The sequence below is a fragment of the Schistocerca nitens genome, chromosome 1, assembly GCF_023898315.1.
Source record: "Schistocerca nitens isolate TAMUIC-IGC-003100 chromosome 1, iqSchNite1.1, whole genome shotgun sequence".
NCBI lineage: Eukaryota > Metazoa > Arthropoda > Insecta > Orthoptera > Acrididae > Schistocerca > Schistocerca nitens.
In genome coordinates, this window is record NC_064614.1 from 391,921,488 (window position 1) to 391,935,716 (window position 14,229).

Below are 14,229 nucleotides of genomic sequence, written 5' to 3' on the forward strand. Positions count from 1 at the left end.
TTTTATTCAAAGATAATAATTACACTGAAGTCATCGCGATTTGTGACAGTCTCCTGGATACAAGAAAAGAGCCAGTTCTAACTCAATACATTCTAGATATGTCAGTGTAAATAATTGACTACAAATCTGTCAGTACCAAGAATATCGATACAACCCTCGATAATCGATAGAGACTCACATGCTACAGTCCGCCATCTTGTGTTGTGTTCGTAACACCGAAGCCATCTGTGCAGTGAATTACGTTGGCAGTCAGTCACAAAATACAATGTGCAATAGTGTAATGTCAGTCAACAGCTCCGCCATTACACCAGTGATGCAAATGGAGCAGCAAGATGATGGAATCGTAAGTGATCAACCGTCATATAAAAGCGTTTCACACTATTTTCTTAACACATAGCTGATTCAAATCTATCTGCATCCTATACAGGCTGAGGTATCATACATAGTCAACCACAAGGAAGAAAACCAGCAGAGGACATCACAGATTTCGGTTTCTAGACATAGTAACGAACAATGGACAAAGAGTTCTAGATTAATCTAGTTTAAGACTGTTTCTTTTTATGTAACATTTCTCTGTATATTTGTACGTACGAGGTGTGGCTAGAAAAAAAACCGGACTAGTACTGGTGAAACAATAAAACGAATGCAATAAGGCTGAAAGTCGCGTGGCCTGTCACGTGACTCTCGCTCCGCCTACTGCTCGAGTTTCATTTGCCTCCTGCACTCAGTCTGCCCGTGGCGTCTGTTTTAAGTAGTTGACGTTTTGACTGTGCGTCGGAAAATGTTGAGTGTACAGAAAGAACAGCGTGTTAACATCAAATTTTGTTTCAAACTAGGAAAATCTGCAAGTGAAACGTTTGTAATGTTACAACAAGTGTACGGCGATGATTGTTTATCGCGAACACAAGTGTTTGAGTGGTTTAAACGATTTAAAGATGGCCGCGAAGACACCAGTGATGACACTCGCACTGGCAGACCATTGTCAGCAAAAACTGATGCAAACATTGAAAAAATCGGTAAACTTGTTCGACAAGATCGCCGTTTAACAACCAGAGCAGTGTCCGAGTTAACAGGACTTGACAAGGAAAGTGTCGAACAAGTTTACCGATTTTTTCAGTGTTTGCATCAGTTTTTGCTGACAATGGTCTGCCAGTGCGAGTGTCATCACTGGTGTCTTCGCGGCCATATTTAAATCGTTTAAACCACTCAAACACTTGTATTCGCGATAAACAATCATCGCCGTACACTTGTTGTAACATTACAAACGTTTCACTTGCAGATTTTCCTAGTTTGAAACAAAATTTGATGTTAACACGCTGTTCTTTCTGTACACACAACATTTTCCGACGCACAGACAAAACGTCAACTACTTAAAACAGACGCCACGGGCAGACTGAGTGCAGGAGGCAGATGAAACTCGAGCAGTAGGCGGAGCGAGAGTCACGTGACAGTCCACGCGACTTTCAGCCTTATTGCATTCGTTTTATTGTTTCACCGGTACTACTCCGGTTTTTTTCTAGCCACACCTCGTATACAGGGTGTTACAAAAAGGTACGGCCAAACTTTCAGGAAACATTCCTCACACACAAATAAAGAAAAGATGTTATGTGGACATGTGCCCGGAAACGCTTAATTTCCATGTTAGAGCTCATTTTAGTTTCGTCAGTACGTACTATACTTCCTCGATTCACCGCCAGTTGGCCCAATTGAAGGAAGATAATGTTGACTTCGGTGCTTGTGTTGACATGCGACTCATTGCTCTACAGTACTAGCATCAAGCACATCAGTACGTAGCATCAACAGGTTAGCGTTCATCACGAACGTGGTTTTGCAGTCAGTGCAATGTTTACAAATGCGGAGTTGGCAGATGCCCATTTGATGTATGGATTAGCACGGGGCAATAGCCGTGGCGCGGTACGTTTGTGCCGGCCGCTGGTGGCCGAGCGGTTCTGGCGCTACAGTCTGGAACCGCGCGATCGCTACGGTCGCAGGTTCGAATCCTGCCTCGGGCATGGATGTGTGTGTTGTCCTTAGGTTAGTTAGGTTTAAGTAGTTCTAAGTTCTAGGGGACTTATGACCTCAGCAGTTGAGTCCCATAGTGCTCAGAGCCATTTGGTACGTTTGTATCGAGACAGATTTCCAGGACGAAGGTGTCCCGACAGAAAGACGTTCGAAGCAATTGATCGGCGTCTTAGGGAGCACGGAACATTCCAGCCTATGACTCGCGACTGGGGAAGGCCTAGAACGACGAGGACACCTACAATGAACGAGGCAATTCTTCGTGCAGTTGACGATAACGCTAATGTCAGCGTCAGAGAAGTTACTGCTGTACAAGGTAACGTTGACCACGTCACTGTATCGCTCAATGGAGCACGTTATCATGATTTCATACGGGATTCTCTACCTGTGCTGCTAGAACATGTGCCTTTACAAGTACAACACCTGTGGTTCATGCACGATGGAGCTCCTGCACATTTCAGTCAAAGTGTTCGTACGCTTCTCAACAACAGATTCGGTGACCGATGGATTGGTAGAGGCGGACCAATTCCATGGCCTCCACACTCTCCTGACCTCAGCCCTCTTAACTTCCATTTATGGGGGCATTTGAAAGCTCTTGTCTACGTAACTCCGGTACCAAATGTAGAGACTCTTCGTGCTCGTATTGTGGACGGCTGTGATACAATACGCCATTCTCCAGGGCTGCATCAGCGCATCAGGGATTCCATGCGACGGAGGGTGGATGCATGTATCCTCGCTAACGGAGGACATTTTGAACATTTCCTGTAACAAAGTGTTTGAAGTCACGCTGGTACGTTCTGTTGCTGTGTGTTTCCATTCCATGATTAATGTGATTTGAAGAGAAGTAATAAAATGAGCTCTAACATGGAAAGTAAGCGTTTTCGGACACATGTCCACATAACATATTTTCTTTCTTTGTGTGTGAGTAATGTTTCCTGAAAGTTTGGCCGTACCTTTCTGTAACACCCTGTATATAAACGCCTGAAGATGAACAGAACATGTTCGAAACGCGTTGTACTATGTCAGATTAAACATAAAATACAAAAGTAACTGGTAGCAGAAATTAGAAATAAATAATTATCCCACACAGTCACGGTTCACCAATATAGCCATTATGGCCGAAAATAAAAAAGAGGGACATGGTTCCGAATAGAGTGTTCGATCGCGACGGAGAGCAGTGCTTGCTCTGAAATGTGATCGCATGCTTGGCACTAGGTTTCTAAGAAGTTCTTATGGCAGAGTGATCCCTTCCTCCACCAGCGCGCATGATATCTGCTGGATGGTCGTTGGTGTATGTGGACACGCTGCACTACCCGTACGCCACCCTAACGCATCGCACACGAGGAGACACTAGGTTAACCTCCACACTTGTTCGATGGGATTTAAGTCGAATGGGTTCTGGTCCCTTGAGGCTTCTGCGTGCGCTGTCCGACGCGGTCGCTCATTGTTACCCATAAAAATGAAGTCATGGCTAAATGCATCCCTAAAAAGGCGTACATGGGGAAAGAGTACAGTGTCACGTAACGTTGATCGGTCAGTGTACCGTGTTCAAAGATCTGAAAGTCAGTACGCTTATGCAACTTAAAGCCTCTCCACATCATTAATACCTGGACCACAAAAATGTTCGACTTCGTTCCTGAATACATTAAGTGTTCCTACATCCCGGCATATGAGGACCCCCCCATTCTTAGAATCACAAATAGTTTTTTTGTATTATTAATGGGAATGTAGACATGTTAATATTTAGTATATAGATACTATATACTATACCTGAGAGGCAGCCTCCTGCTCATTTTAATGTGTTAAATTTAGCTTAAGAAGGACAAATAGCTTATAACAGTTTAGCAATAGTCAATTATTAATGTAGTTTTTAACAGCTGTATCTCTTTGTTAACGTATATCTTGGCTCGATCCTTGTCCCTGGATATTCCAATCCATAATACGATCTATTAAACTAATTACTCAGTTAATGAACTAGTTCTCTTCACAGACGATTCACAAAAGCTTATTAGTATTCTAGCCATGTGACTTAATGTTTCCGAAACATTCTGATTTAGTGATACATAATTTTATTTGCTTCTGGATACTGGCAGAACATTGGACAATACCCAGTAAAGAGTATCACCCACAGACAAAAGGGGTTTACTACGTTAATGATGTAATGGAAAATATTAGTCTCGCAAACTACGAGTTTCCCATGAGAAAGTGTTATTAATTAAAGCTCCTATAACATCATCAAAATCCTGAGATAATATTGACTTGCTACTGGGTTTACATTTAGAAAAATGAAAAGTTTTGCAATTCGCTAATAAAAGTGCTGTAGTCTTCGACTGCTTGATTAATACACCATAACTGTAGTAAAGCCGTATGATACAATTGGTATTGTGTAACAAAGAGTGGAAATATGAAATGGTGGAGACTGTGGACCTGCACTGGGGAGGATCAAATTGCAATGCCCGTTGGACCATAATTATTTAGATTTTGAGGGATTTCCAAATAACCTCAGGCAAATGACACGAAGTTCCCTGCGGTAAATCGATGGTTTTTTTTTTTTTTTAAGTCCAGATGCTTGTACAACAGAATAATTGCTCCGTCTCTAATAAGAAGTTTGTCGATGAGACTCTAAACTTGCTTCCCGTTCGGTATTCGGGCACAGCTGTAGTGTATCCTGAGTACCATTACAGGTAAACTTATAGAATCGAAATAAATAAGTAAAAGTCTTCAGCAAGACTTTGAGGAACAGTACAGTAAATCGAAAGTTTTATTCAAGAATACATATGGTACGTTGTTACTAAACAGCTATTTCGTTTTACATTAAATTTAAAGGGGGTGGAGTAGCTGACCCAATAAAGGGAACATTTCAATTCGAATGGGTTTATTAACTCCCCAAAACGATTTAACAGGCGCAACTTGGGCAAGATTTTTCTTAGAGACATTAATTACGTAAAATCACAAGTTAATAAAACATTTCCCATGAATATTAAGTACCGCCAGTCAGGCAAAATATTTAAGAAGCTCATTACAAAAGATCATAAGCAGGTTAACAAGTTATTAGCTCACAATCTCCCACCAAAATTGACAAAAGCCACTAAGGCTGAATGTAACCATAACTTTAAGAAAACTCTAGTTAAGACACATTATTTAAGACATTTTCCATTTCCAAACTACGCATGTAAAATAACAGTTGACACAGAGCCCCGACTTTACAGAAATACTCAAAACATACACACACTATGGGACTTAACAGCTGAGGTCCACTAGAACTTAGAGCTACTTGAACTTAACTAACCTAAGGACATCAAACATATCCATGCCCGAGGCAGGATTCGAACCTGCGACCGTTGCGGTTGCGCGGTTCCAGACTGAAGCGCCTAGAACCGCTCGGCCACTCCGGCCGGCCTTTATGGTACAGAAACTTACAACTTTGTACAATGATCTACGTGTAACAACAGAAGCAAGGTCCAAGTTTATAAGGCCGAAGTTTAACCACGAACGGTGGAACCGACTGAGAGAAGTAATACTTAACTTTGAACCAAGACGCAGCTCCATTTGCACCCCACGTCGAGTAGACCAAAATGTGAACCAAGCAAACGCTACCGAAGATTAACACGTGCACAGGCGAAGCCCACCGCCCGAAAGCCAAACTCGTAATCTAATGGGAAACCATGAGCTTCAGTTGTCCACTGCCTGAGCTCACTGAAATACAGATCACACCCGACAACAGGAAGCAGAAAAACTTTTCTTAACCTTAAAATTTAAGATTGACCAGTAAATTACCCTATAAAAATCAAGGCTAAACAATAACTAATTTCACTCACAAGTGCTTCTTTTAAGAGAAACAGTACTTGATAACAACACTAAGAGTGAGAAATGAACTGACTCAGAATTCCAACATTCACTAAAACTTAATAATACATCAATATTATGCGGAAGCAGAGCACACGCCTAGGAAGTGGCCTCGAATGAAATCGAAGAAACATTGTCACACGTCTTACAATATCTTACTGTACCAAGAGCGATCGCAATGACAGTTAACTAAGCGCTCTTACTAAGTAGCGTACTTAACTTGGTGTCTTGATGCTGGGGCAATTTTGCGAAGGTGTCAAACCATCACTTCACAAGACCATAACAGCGTGTTTATCCAAGGAAGCGGGCGCATCGACAGCTCACGAGGTTGCCGGAGAATACACACCGCCGGCCAACTCTCGCCGACTCCAGTACAACCACGTGGCAACCGCCGCCCGGTTTCAGGCGCACCGTCTTCGCTTCTGACCGCCAGCCAACCAACCAACTCACTCACTCACCTCCTCGTTTCCAAGCGTTGTGTCCTCGGTCCCTACTCGCGAACGGCACTCCCTTATATCTCGAGCCGGCCCAAGCCCAAGACAAACCTCTACACTAGGAAGTCTATCATCCTCATGTCAGAGATACAACTGGAGCCAGTCCCGCCACGGCTCAACATAATTTGCTAGTCAACGAGTGTCCTTCATCTGAAAGATATTATATGAAAATCTGAAGCTGCATTACTATGCTCTATGAGCACTATCTTTGCTCTTCATTTATACGGCAGTTTTTTATTTATTTTATTTCCATGTAAGTCTCCGTATTCTAGAATGTTTCAGTAACCGATTGTAGATGCCACTGTGGCGTTCGCTCTTTAATAGGCAGTATTGAGTGCCCGTGTAGATGCCAGAAGATGAGCTCGTGAGGCCTCTATGCATGCGTCATCTAGCATGTGCAGCGCGGGGTCGCATTGAGTGGCTAATTCGTAGAACAACCTGTGATTGCACTTCAACAGCATACAGTTTTACTGCTATCAGAATGTGTTATGAAATGATGAGGAATTTAGGTGAAAAATAAACTTGAAACTGATAGTGATTAAGTGTCTAGGAGGGCGTGCCTAGTTCTGTTCAGTCTTGGACTGGATCTCGCTACGAAAGGCATAACCTAAAAACAGCAGGATAATATCCTCACATCTGTCTTCGTACAGGTAAAGATACTGTGAGCTGAAGTTTGTCTGGCAAGTTTACGTAATATATCCTGGAAAAATAAGTAAATTCATTTATGGCTTTTGACTGTTTAATAGTTGAAATGCCTTATTATAAGGGGGCAGATACGACGCTCACTGGTCATAGTCTGTCTCAGCAAATGAGTGGAGATAATCTGTCAGCGTTCTAGAGCCAGGAGATTGACTCTGCATGTTAAAGCATTGAGCTGTCGTGCTTTAGCATTCAGAGAGTAAAGTTGTATCTGGAGCGGCGCTGAAAATGTTGGTAACAAGCTGTAGTAGTACTTTTGGTGAGGAGAAGTGTGGTAGTGTACAGTACAAAGTGGACATGAGTATTAATATCGGATTTGAATTATATTTCTGTGAGTTTTCTGGCTGAAGTGAAAATCGCCTCTCTCTCTGTATTGCGTAATAATATTTTGGCGAACACATTAATCATCGAATGCCGTGTGAAAATTTGACTTTTCGGAAACTGACTTTGTCATGAGTTCTTATTGGAAGGTCGTTGGTTCCATATACATATTGATTCTTAGTGAGAGTGTTTCGTACGATTGAACGAGCGAAGAAGTAGATGAACATTAACTTTTATGTCATAAATCGTACTTCAGAAATGTGTATTTGTTAATTCAGCACGAACCTGATAACAGCTTTATGTAACTTTCCTATTTGAAAATACAGCAGAGCTGTATTTCCACAGTACTTTTCGCGTTTAGTTGGTGACATAGACCTAATGTGTACAAGGAAGTTTCAGCAGATTCACAGTTAATGGAATGTATCGTAGGATCACATCCAATGCAGTCAGTTTCTAGCAGCTCTTCTTGTCTCTCTTATCGCCCTACATCAGGCAGTGAACTTTGGCGGCTTGCTGGGATGACTGACTACCGACAGAAACGCCGACGTAGCACCGACGCAGTTGCTGTTGCTTTGTCTTTCTTATACCTGCAATTTACCTGCGCACAAGAGTTGCTCTTATTTTTCAAGTTTTATTTTTCTTTGTCTTACCCTCCTAGTTTGGTTCTATTGTAAAAAAAAAATGACTTATGTAGAATTTGTGCTCCATAGGGAAAGTGGAAGACGTGCCCTAAACCCAGAATTAAAAAAATGCGAACAGTCACATAAAAATTTCATTTACTTTTTACCTCATAAATGTTACACTGAAGACGCGGATTACTGAATATCTTTCAACTTTATTAGTAAATCTGTTATACTGACTTTAACAAGTAAATTATATAACACTTCTAATTACAATGTTTCTGAGATAAATATGAAGACAAAATCAAATTAATGCTAAAAATCCATATCCTGTGATAAAGTCAGTATTTTATACAACGTGAAGTACGTACTACTTCTGTTCCTCGTTTTTGTGAATAATTTACTGTAGTCTTCTACGAGCCTAACACCTCCAATTACAGTATATTCGTCTTCAGTTTGTTTACAGGAGAAAATTTATTTATTGGAATATCACTCTCATGAAATAAATTCAAACAAACTACTAAGGTATTCTTTTCCAATGTGGGTGTGTGTAAGTGTACTGAGCGTCAGAGTGACACTTTATCCGTGCTGGAAGCGATGTTTCACTGGAAAAAGCATGAATTCCGAGGAGTAACTGCATACAATAGTAGAAGCTTTGTATCAACGGTGCAGGCAATAAAAAACATGGCAGAACGTCGTCGAGCGTCCACAAGCGAATGGAAACAAGTTTTATACAACGACGTAATTACTATTTGACATATTCTATGCAGATGCTTTAAAAATTGGAATCGATCACCAACTACCTGAAAAAGACAGAAGAGCATGTGAGCGAGCAGAGGCAACTGGGAAGAGGCGAATATGAAATTAAACAACTATAAGTCATTTAATTCTTCAGTTTATTATATCAATTTTATATATAAGTACATCTTAAGTACATATATAAGAACAGCAAAACGAGGATAATGGAATGTAGTCGAATTAAGTCGGGTAATGCTGAGGAAATTGGATTAGGAAATGAGACACTTAAAGTGCAGAATATTTACGGAATTTTGGTTCTCGTATCACTGCGAAAAAGCTCTCTTAATGTAAAAAATAGAATTATTTTATTAGAAACAAACTTTTCTACCCTTTTACTGATTATTTCTGAAATTTAATTTATTCATACTTGTAACCTTCAAGATTTTCGTCTGATAGTTGAACAATTTAATTTTTGAAACAGAAGAGCAGCTAGGATCAAGAAATAAAAAGCCAATAATGACAACATGTTATTGTAAGATCACATGAAAGATATTCCAAAAAGCATCCTGACACTATTAATAAAGCTTGGAAAGAATGCAGAAATCCATACGCAGTGCTCTGGGTGAAGAAGGGGCGCACACATTCCAAAAAATGTTTCATCTTGTTTTGTTAATTCACATTCATCACAGACCACAAATGTTTTCAAGTAGTAAATACCTTTTTCTCGTCCGCCTTGCATGGTGGATATCCTCTGGAGCACGGGAAGATACTCCATGAAACGGTGCTTGCCCAAAGAAGATCGCAGTTAATAAAAAGAAAGTTCTGAACGATGGCAGTTTAAACCACCGAAATAAGAGTAAAGTTATCAGCAATAAATAATTAAAGGATGTCACTTTTCTTATATTTTCTGATGTACTTACACGTTGTTGTTGTTGTTGTGGTCTTCAGTCCAGAGACTGGTTTGATGCAGCTCTCCATGCTACTCTATCCTGTGCTAGCTTCTTCATCTCCCAGTACCTACTGCAGCCTACATCCTTCTGAAACTGCTTACTGTATTCATCTCTTGGTCTCCCTCTACGATTTTTACGCTCCACGCTGCCCTCCAGTACTAAATTGGTGATCATTTGATGCCTCAGAACATGTCCTACCAACCGATCCCTTCTTCTACTCAAGTTGTGCCACAAACTCCTCTTCTACCCAATTCTATTCAATATCTCCTCATTAGTTATGTGATCTACCCATCTAATCTTCAGCATTCTTCTGTAGCACCAAATTTCGAAAGCTTCTATTCTCTTCTTGTCTAAACTATTTATCGTCCATGTTTCACTTCCATACATGGGTACACTCCATACAAATACTTTCAGAAACGACTTCCTGATACTTAAATCAATACTCGATGTTAACAAATTTCTCTTCTTCAGAAACGCTTTCTTTGCCATTGCCTGTCTATATTTTATATCCTCTCTACTTCGACCATCATCAGTTATTTTGCTCCCCAAATAGCTAAACTCCTTTACTACTTTAAGTGTCTCATTTCCTAATCGAATTCCCTCAGCATTACCCGACTTAATTCGACTACATTCCATTATCCTCGTTTTGCTGTTCTTATATATGTATTTATGATGTACTTATATATAAAATTGATATAATAAACTGAAGAATTAAATGACTTATAGTTGTTTAATTTCATATTCGCCTCTTCCCAGTTGCCTCTGCTCGCTCACATGCTCTTCTGTCTTTTTCAGGTAGTTGGTGATCGATTCCAATTTTTAAAGCATCTGCATAGAATATGTCAAATAGTAATTACGTCGTTGTATAAAACTTGTTTCCATTCGCTTGTGGACGCTCGACGACGTTCTACCATGTTTTTTATTGCCTGCACCGTTGATACAAAGCTTCTACTATTGTATGCAGTTACTCCTCGGAATTCATGCTTTTTCCAGTGAAACATCGCTTCCAGCACGGATAAAGTGTCACTCTGACGCCCAGTACACTTACACACACCCACATTGGAAAAGAATACCTTAGTAGTTTGTTTGAATTTATTTCATGAGAGTGATATTCCAATAAATAAATTTTCTCCTGTAAACAAACTGAAGACAAATATACTATATTTATCATGTCTTCTACCTTCCCTCGATGGTGAAAGACTGCTGATGTGGTCCGTATTTGGTCGCAGGGGAGCGGCTCAGACCGATACGAGTGTCCAGACACTTCTAGTAACGGTAAAATATTTTTGGAGCTATGTCCTGAGCTTGACCGTTGCAATTGCTGCCCAAGCTGCTTCAGTTTATCTGCTAGTGTAGAAGGCTATCCGCGATACACAACATACCCAAGGGTTACCTACAGATAACATTTCAATGGTACGAAATGCAGAGAGCGCGAGGAAAACACTTAGTGGCACATCCTTTACTATGTGCTAACGTGATGGTGTGCTGTTCATGTTGAATACAATTTCTCTTTCGTGTACGGCGTCGAATGGCAGGAAAGTCCGATCTAGTAATACTTTTCCACTTCCCATACCTTCGAATACCAATAATCCGATCGTACCTTTCGATGATAGTCACCATCACACTTTAACCCCTGATAAATTTATGTACAATACTACAGAAAACAGACATCAACAATCTATATCGCAGACATTCTATTGTGCAGATTTTCTCTGTTATTCAAATAAAATGTGCCCCATCGAACCAATCCACATTCCCCCAAAAACTTCCCGCTGTTGCACTATGTTTCTGAAAAGCTAGTGGTCTACATTCTCCAGTAAGATTCAGTATAATTCAATCAATGCAGAGGTCTCAGGGTGTGCGCTACAAATCCTGCTGTTTTGAGAATGCGGCGTACGTCGGTTCCAGTCAACCACTGTCATACGCTATATGATGAAAAGTATCGGGACTCCTAATAATGGACGTTAACATGTGGTGTGTCAACCATTCCCATTTACGACAGCTTGAATTCTGCTGGGGACACGTTAAGTGAGCTGCCTGAATGTCTTGAGAGAAATAGCAGCCCATTGCTACTCAACAGCCGAAACTAGGGAAGATGGTGGTGTTGCACACTAGGATCTGAAGCGACTTCGACCTTGTAACTCATCCCAAAAGTGTTCCATTTGGTTCAGGAATGTTATTGTCGACAAGCCATTGCTCGCAAATGCTGCTTTATGAAACTGTGCACTCTCATGCTGATACAAACTGTTGTCGTCTCTGAACTGTTCCTCTATTGTTTGCAGTACACAATGCATAACATGCGATAATATTCACGTGCATATAGTGTTTTCTTAAGCGTATCAAAGGGACCATAGCCCAACCACGAAAAACACACCGTACCGCTGAGGCGTGACGACTTATATCGCTCCTGTCTAGAGCCTGTGTATCGGGAGAATGACTCATGCGTTCACAGTGACAGACGTTATGAAGTGGGTTCAGTCGAGTACGTGGTTCTAATTTTCATCCACCAGAGTACAGCAGCGGACAGAGACATTCAATAAACAGGTCAAGACAATGTTTTTTGCGTATTGTTCTGTTTATTTGTTGAAGGCTTGTTTGTTACTTACGTTTTTACAGTTTTGTATATGCTTTTAGTAGTGTGAATGATGCGTGAATGTGATCTAAAGGAACTATGTAGATCGTTGTTCTACTAACGAACGCTGTAGTGTGAGAAAGTTTTAAGACAGTGTGAATGCAGACGACGGGGAATTTTGTATCATAATAATGTTAAGTAAGTTTATGGTAAAAGGAAAGCTAATTTGAGTACAAATGAAAAATCTTAATAACATAAAATGTAAACAAAATATCACAATGTTAAATATTTATTTCGGGAAAAAGTACAGTTTGTAAGTGTGTTACTTGTTGATTGGTTAGTTGTGGTAAGCGCGAACGCCGGAGAATAGGATTTCTATTGGCCTTAAAGAAAACTGATCAATCAGAACGGAGTATTCTTCGCGCGTCTTTTCTCTTGGAGACAGTAAGTGCCTACAGCAGTCTAAGTAGTCGGAGCCCAACCTTTCAATGTTACGGTCGTGTGTAGTGTGAGCTCCGAAGGAAGTTGTAGTTTGCCTGTTTTAGTTGTGCTACATGCCTCGAAAGTGCTGTAAAGTGAAGGCATATTTATTCCGTTTTTTATAGCTTTTTTAAGTAATTATGTGTATGAGAAAAGACAGTAATACCGCGTGACATAGTGAGCAGATCGGTGACAATAAACTTGAGTGCATTAGACACCGGTAAACTTAATAGTGTGACGAGCATTTTCATTTAAGAACAATCCGTGTTTAGTAGCTGTTCAGATGTCGGGAAATACGTTACCATAAACTTGCTAACGTGAATGAAAGGGTTTGTGCATGACTGTGTTAGGATTGGCACAGGCTTGGCAGTTGGCAGTGGACCACTGCGTCACATGAGGTACAAGGTGTTACAAAAGTATCTGATGTCATTGTAGCTATTACTCGAAATTGGCTGTTATGCTTCATACTCAATTTTACATTCCCCTTGATTTTCAGACTCGTTGTCAGGTTTTAAACAAAACTTTAAAATTGTGTTTTACTTTTACAGTTGTGACTATTTTTATTCTGTATATTGACTTACCTCTCATACAGCAACACTACCGAACCGCATTTCACTAAAACGTCATGATAGTAATTTATATTGTATACCATTATAACTTCCAAAGATGTAACATGTACGTCTTGTATCGAAATAAATATATTTTTGTTGCACCCTCGGTACTGAAAGATGGAAGAACAAAATTTTAAAACTTTATGTAAAAGTACTGTATTAGGGCCTCGCGTAACCCATACAACGATGCTTTCTTTTGATCCAAAGGAACACATTCTTTCGGATCGTAAACATAATACCATGTCAAGAGACACGGTAGGTTGAACAGTTTTCAAAAAAATGTAAAATTCTCTCATGCAATGCCTTCTAATCAAAAGCGTCACATAGTTGAAACTAATCTAAAAAGTGTTAATATTTAATATCGGCTGAAACAGCAAGGTACGGGGGTATCCAGAAAGAGTTGCGATCGGCTGTGAAATGGAAACCACAGTGAAAATCTGGTGAAGCTTTGCGCAGATATGTTGAGCAGTATGTCTAGTATCCCGCGATCGCGTCACGTTGCACTTTGCAGTTCTGAGTGCACAGTGTGTAAATACGTCTCTCGGCAAGTATGAGTGCGTGCCGACAGAATTCGCCTGATCCATGCAGTCCCACGTAACTTAAGTGTCATGAATTTCCTTCTTCACGAGGACTGTCGGTTGAACTGTGCAGGGTCGATGAAAACGCTCCTGCAGCGTTTCCGATGGGCAGTGTTTATTCACCCACCGTGCAGCCCGGATGTGGCTCCCTCTGATTTTCATCTCTGCTCAAGTGAACCGCTGGCTATGAAGACGACATTTTGCACAGACGACGATTTGCAGACCATCGTAGAGAACTGCAGAAAGCACAGGCGCCTGCCTTCTGTGACAAGGGCATTGGAAAGGTGGTGCAACGCTACGA

At 40.7% G+C, this 14,229-nt stretch overlaps 1 protein-coding gene across 1 annotated transcript in view; it reads right to left on the minus strand.

Annotated features, from left to right (window-relative positions):
* Positions 1–8,791: 8,791 nt before the first annotated feature.
* The window catches only part of LOC126249090 (sodium-dependent serotonin transporter), a 591,489-nt gene continuing 586,051 nt past the window's right edge, over positions 8,792–14,229 (minus strand). The window contains exon 13 of the mRNA XM_049950777.1: positions 8,792–8,802. Coding sequence (XP_049806734.1) covers positions 8,792–8,802 — 11 coding nt within the window. The remainder of the gene's footprint in view (positions 8,803–14,229) is intronic.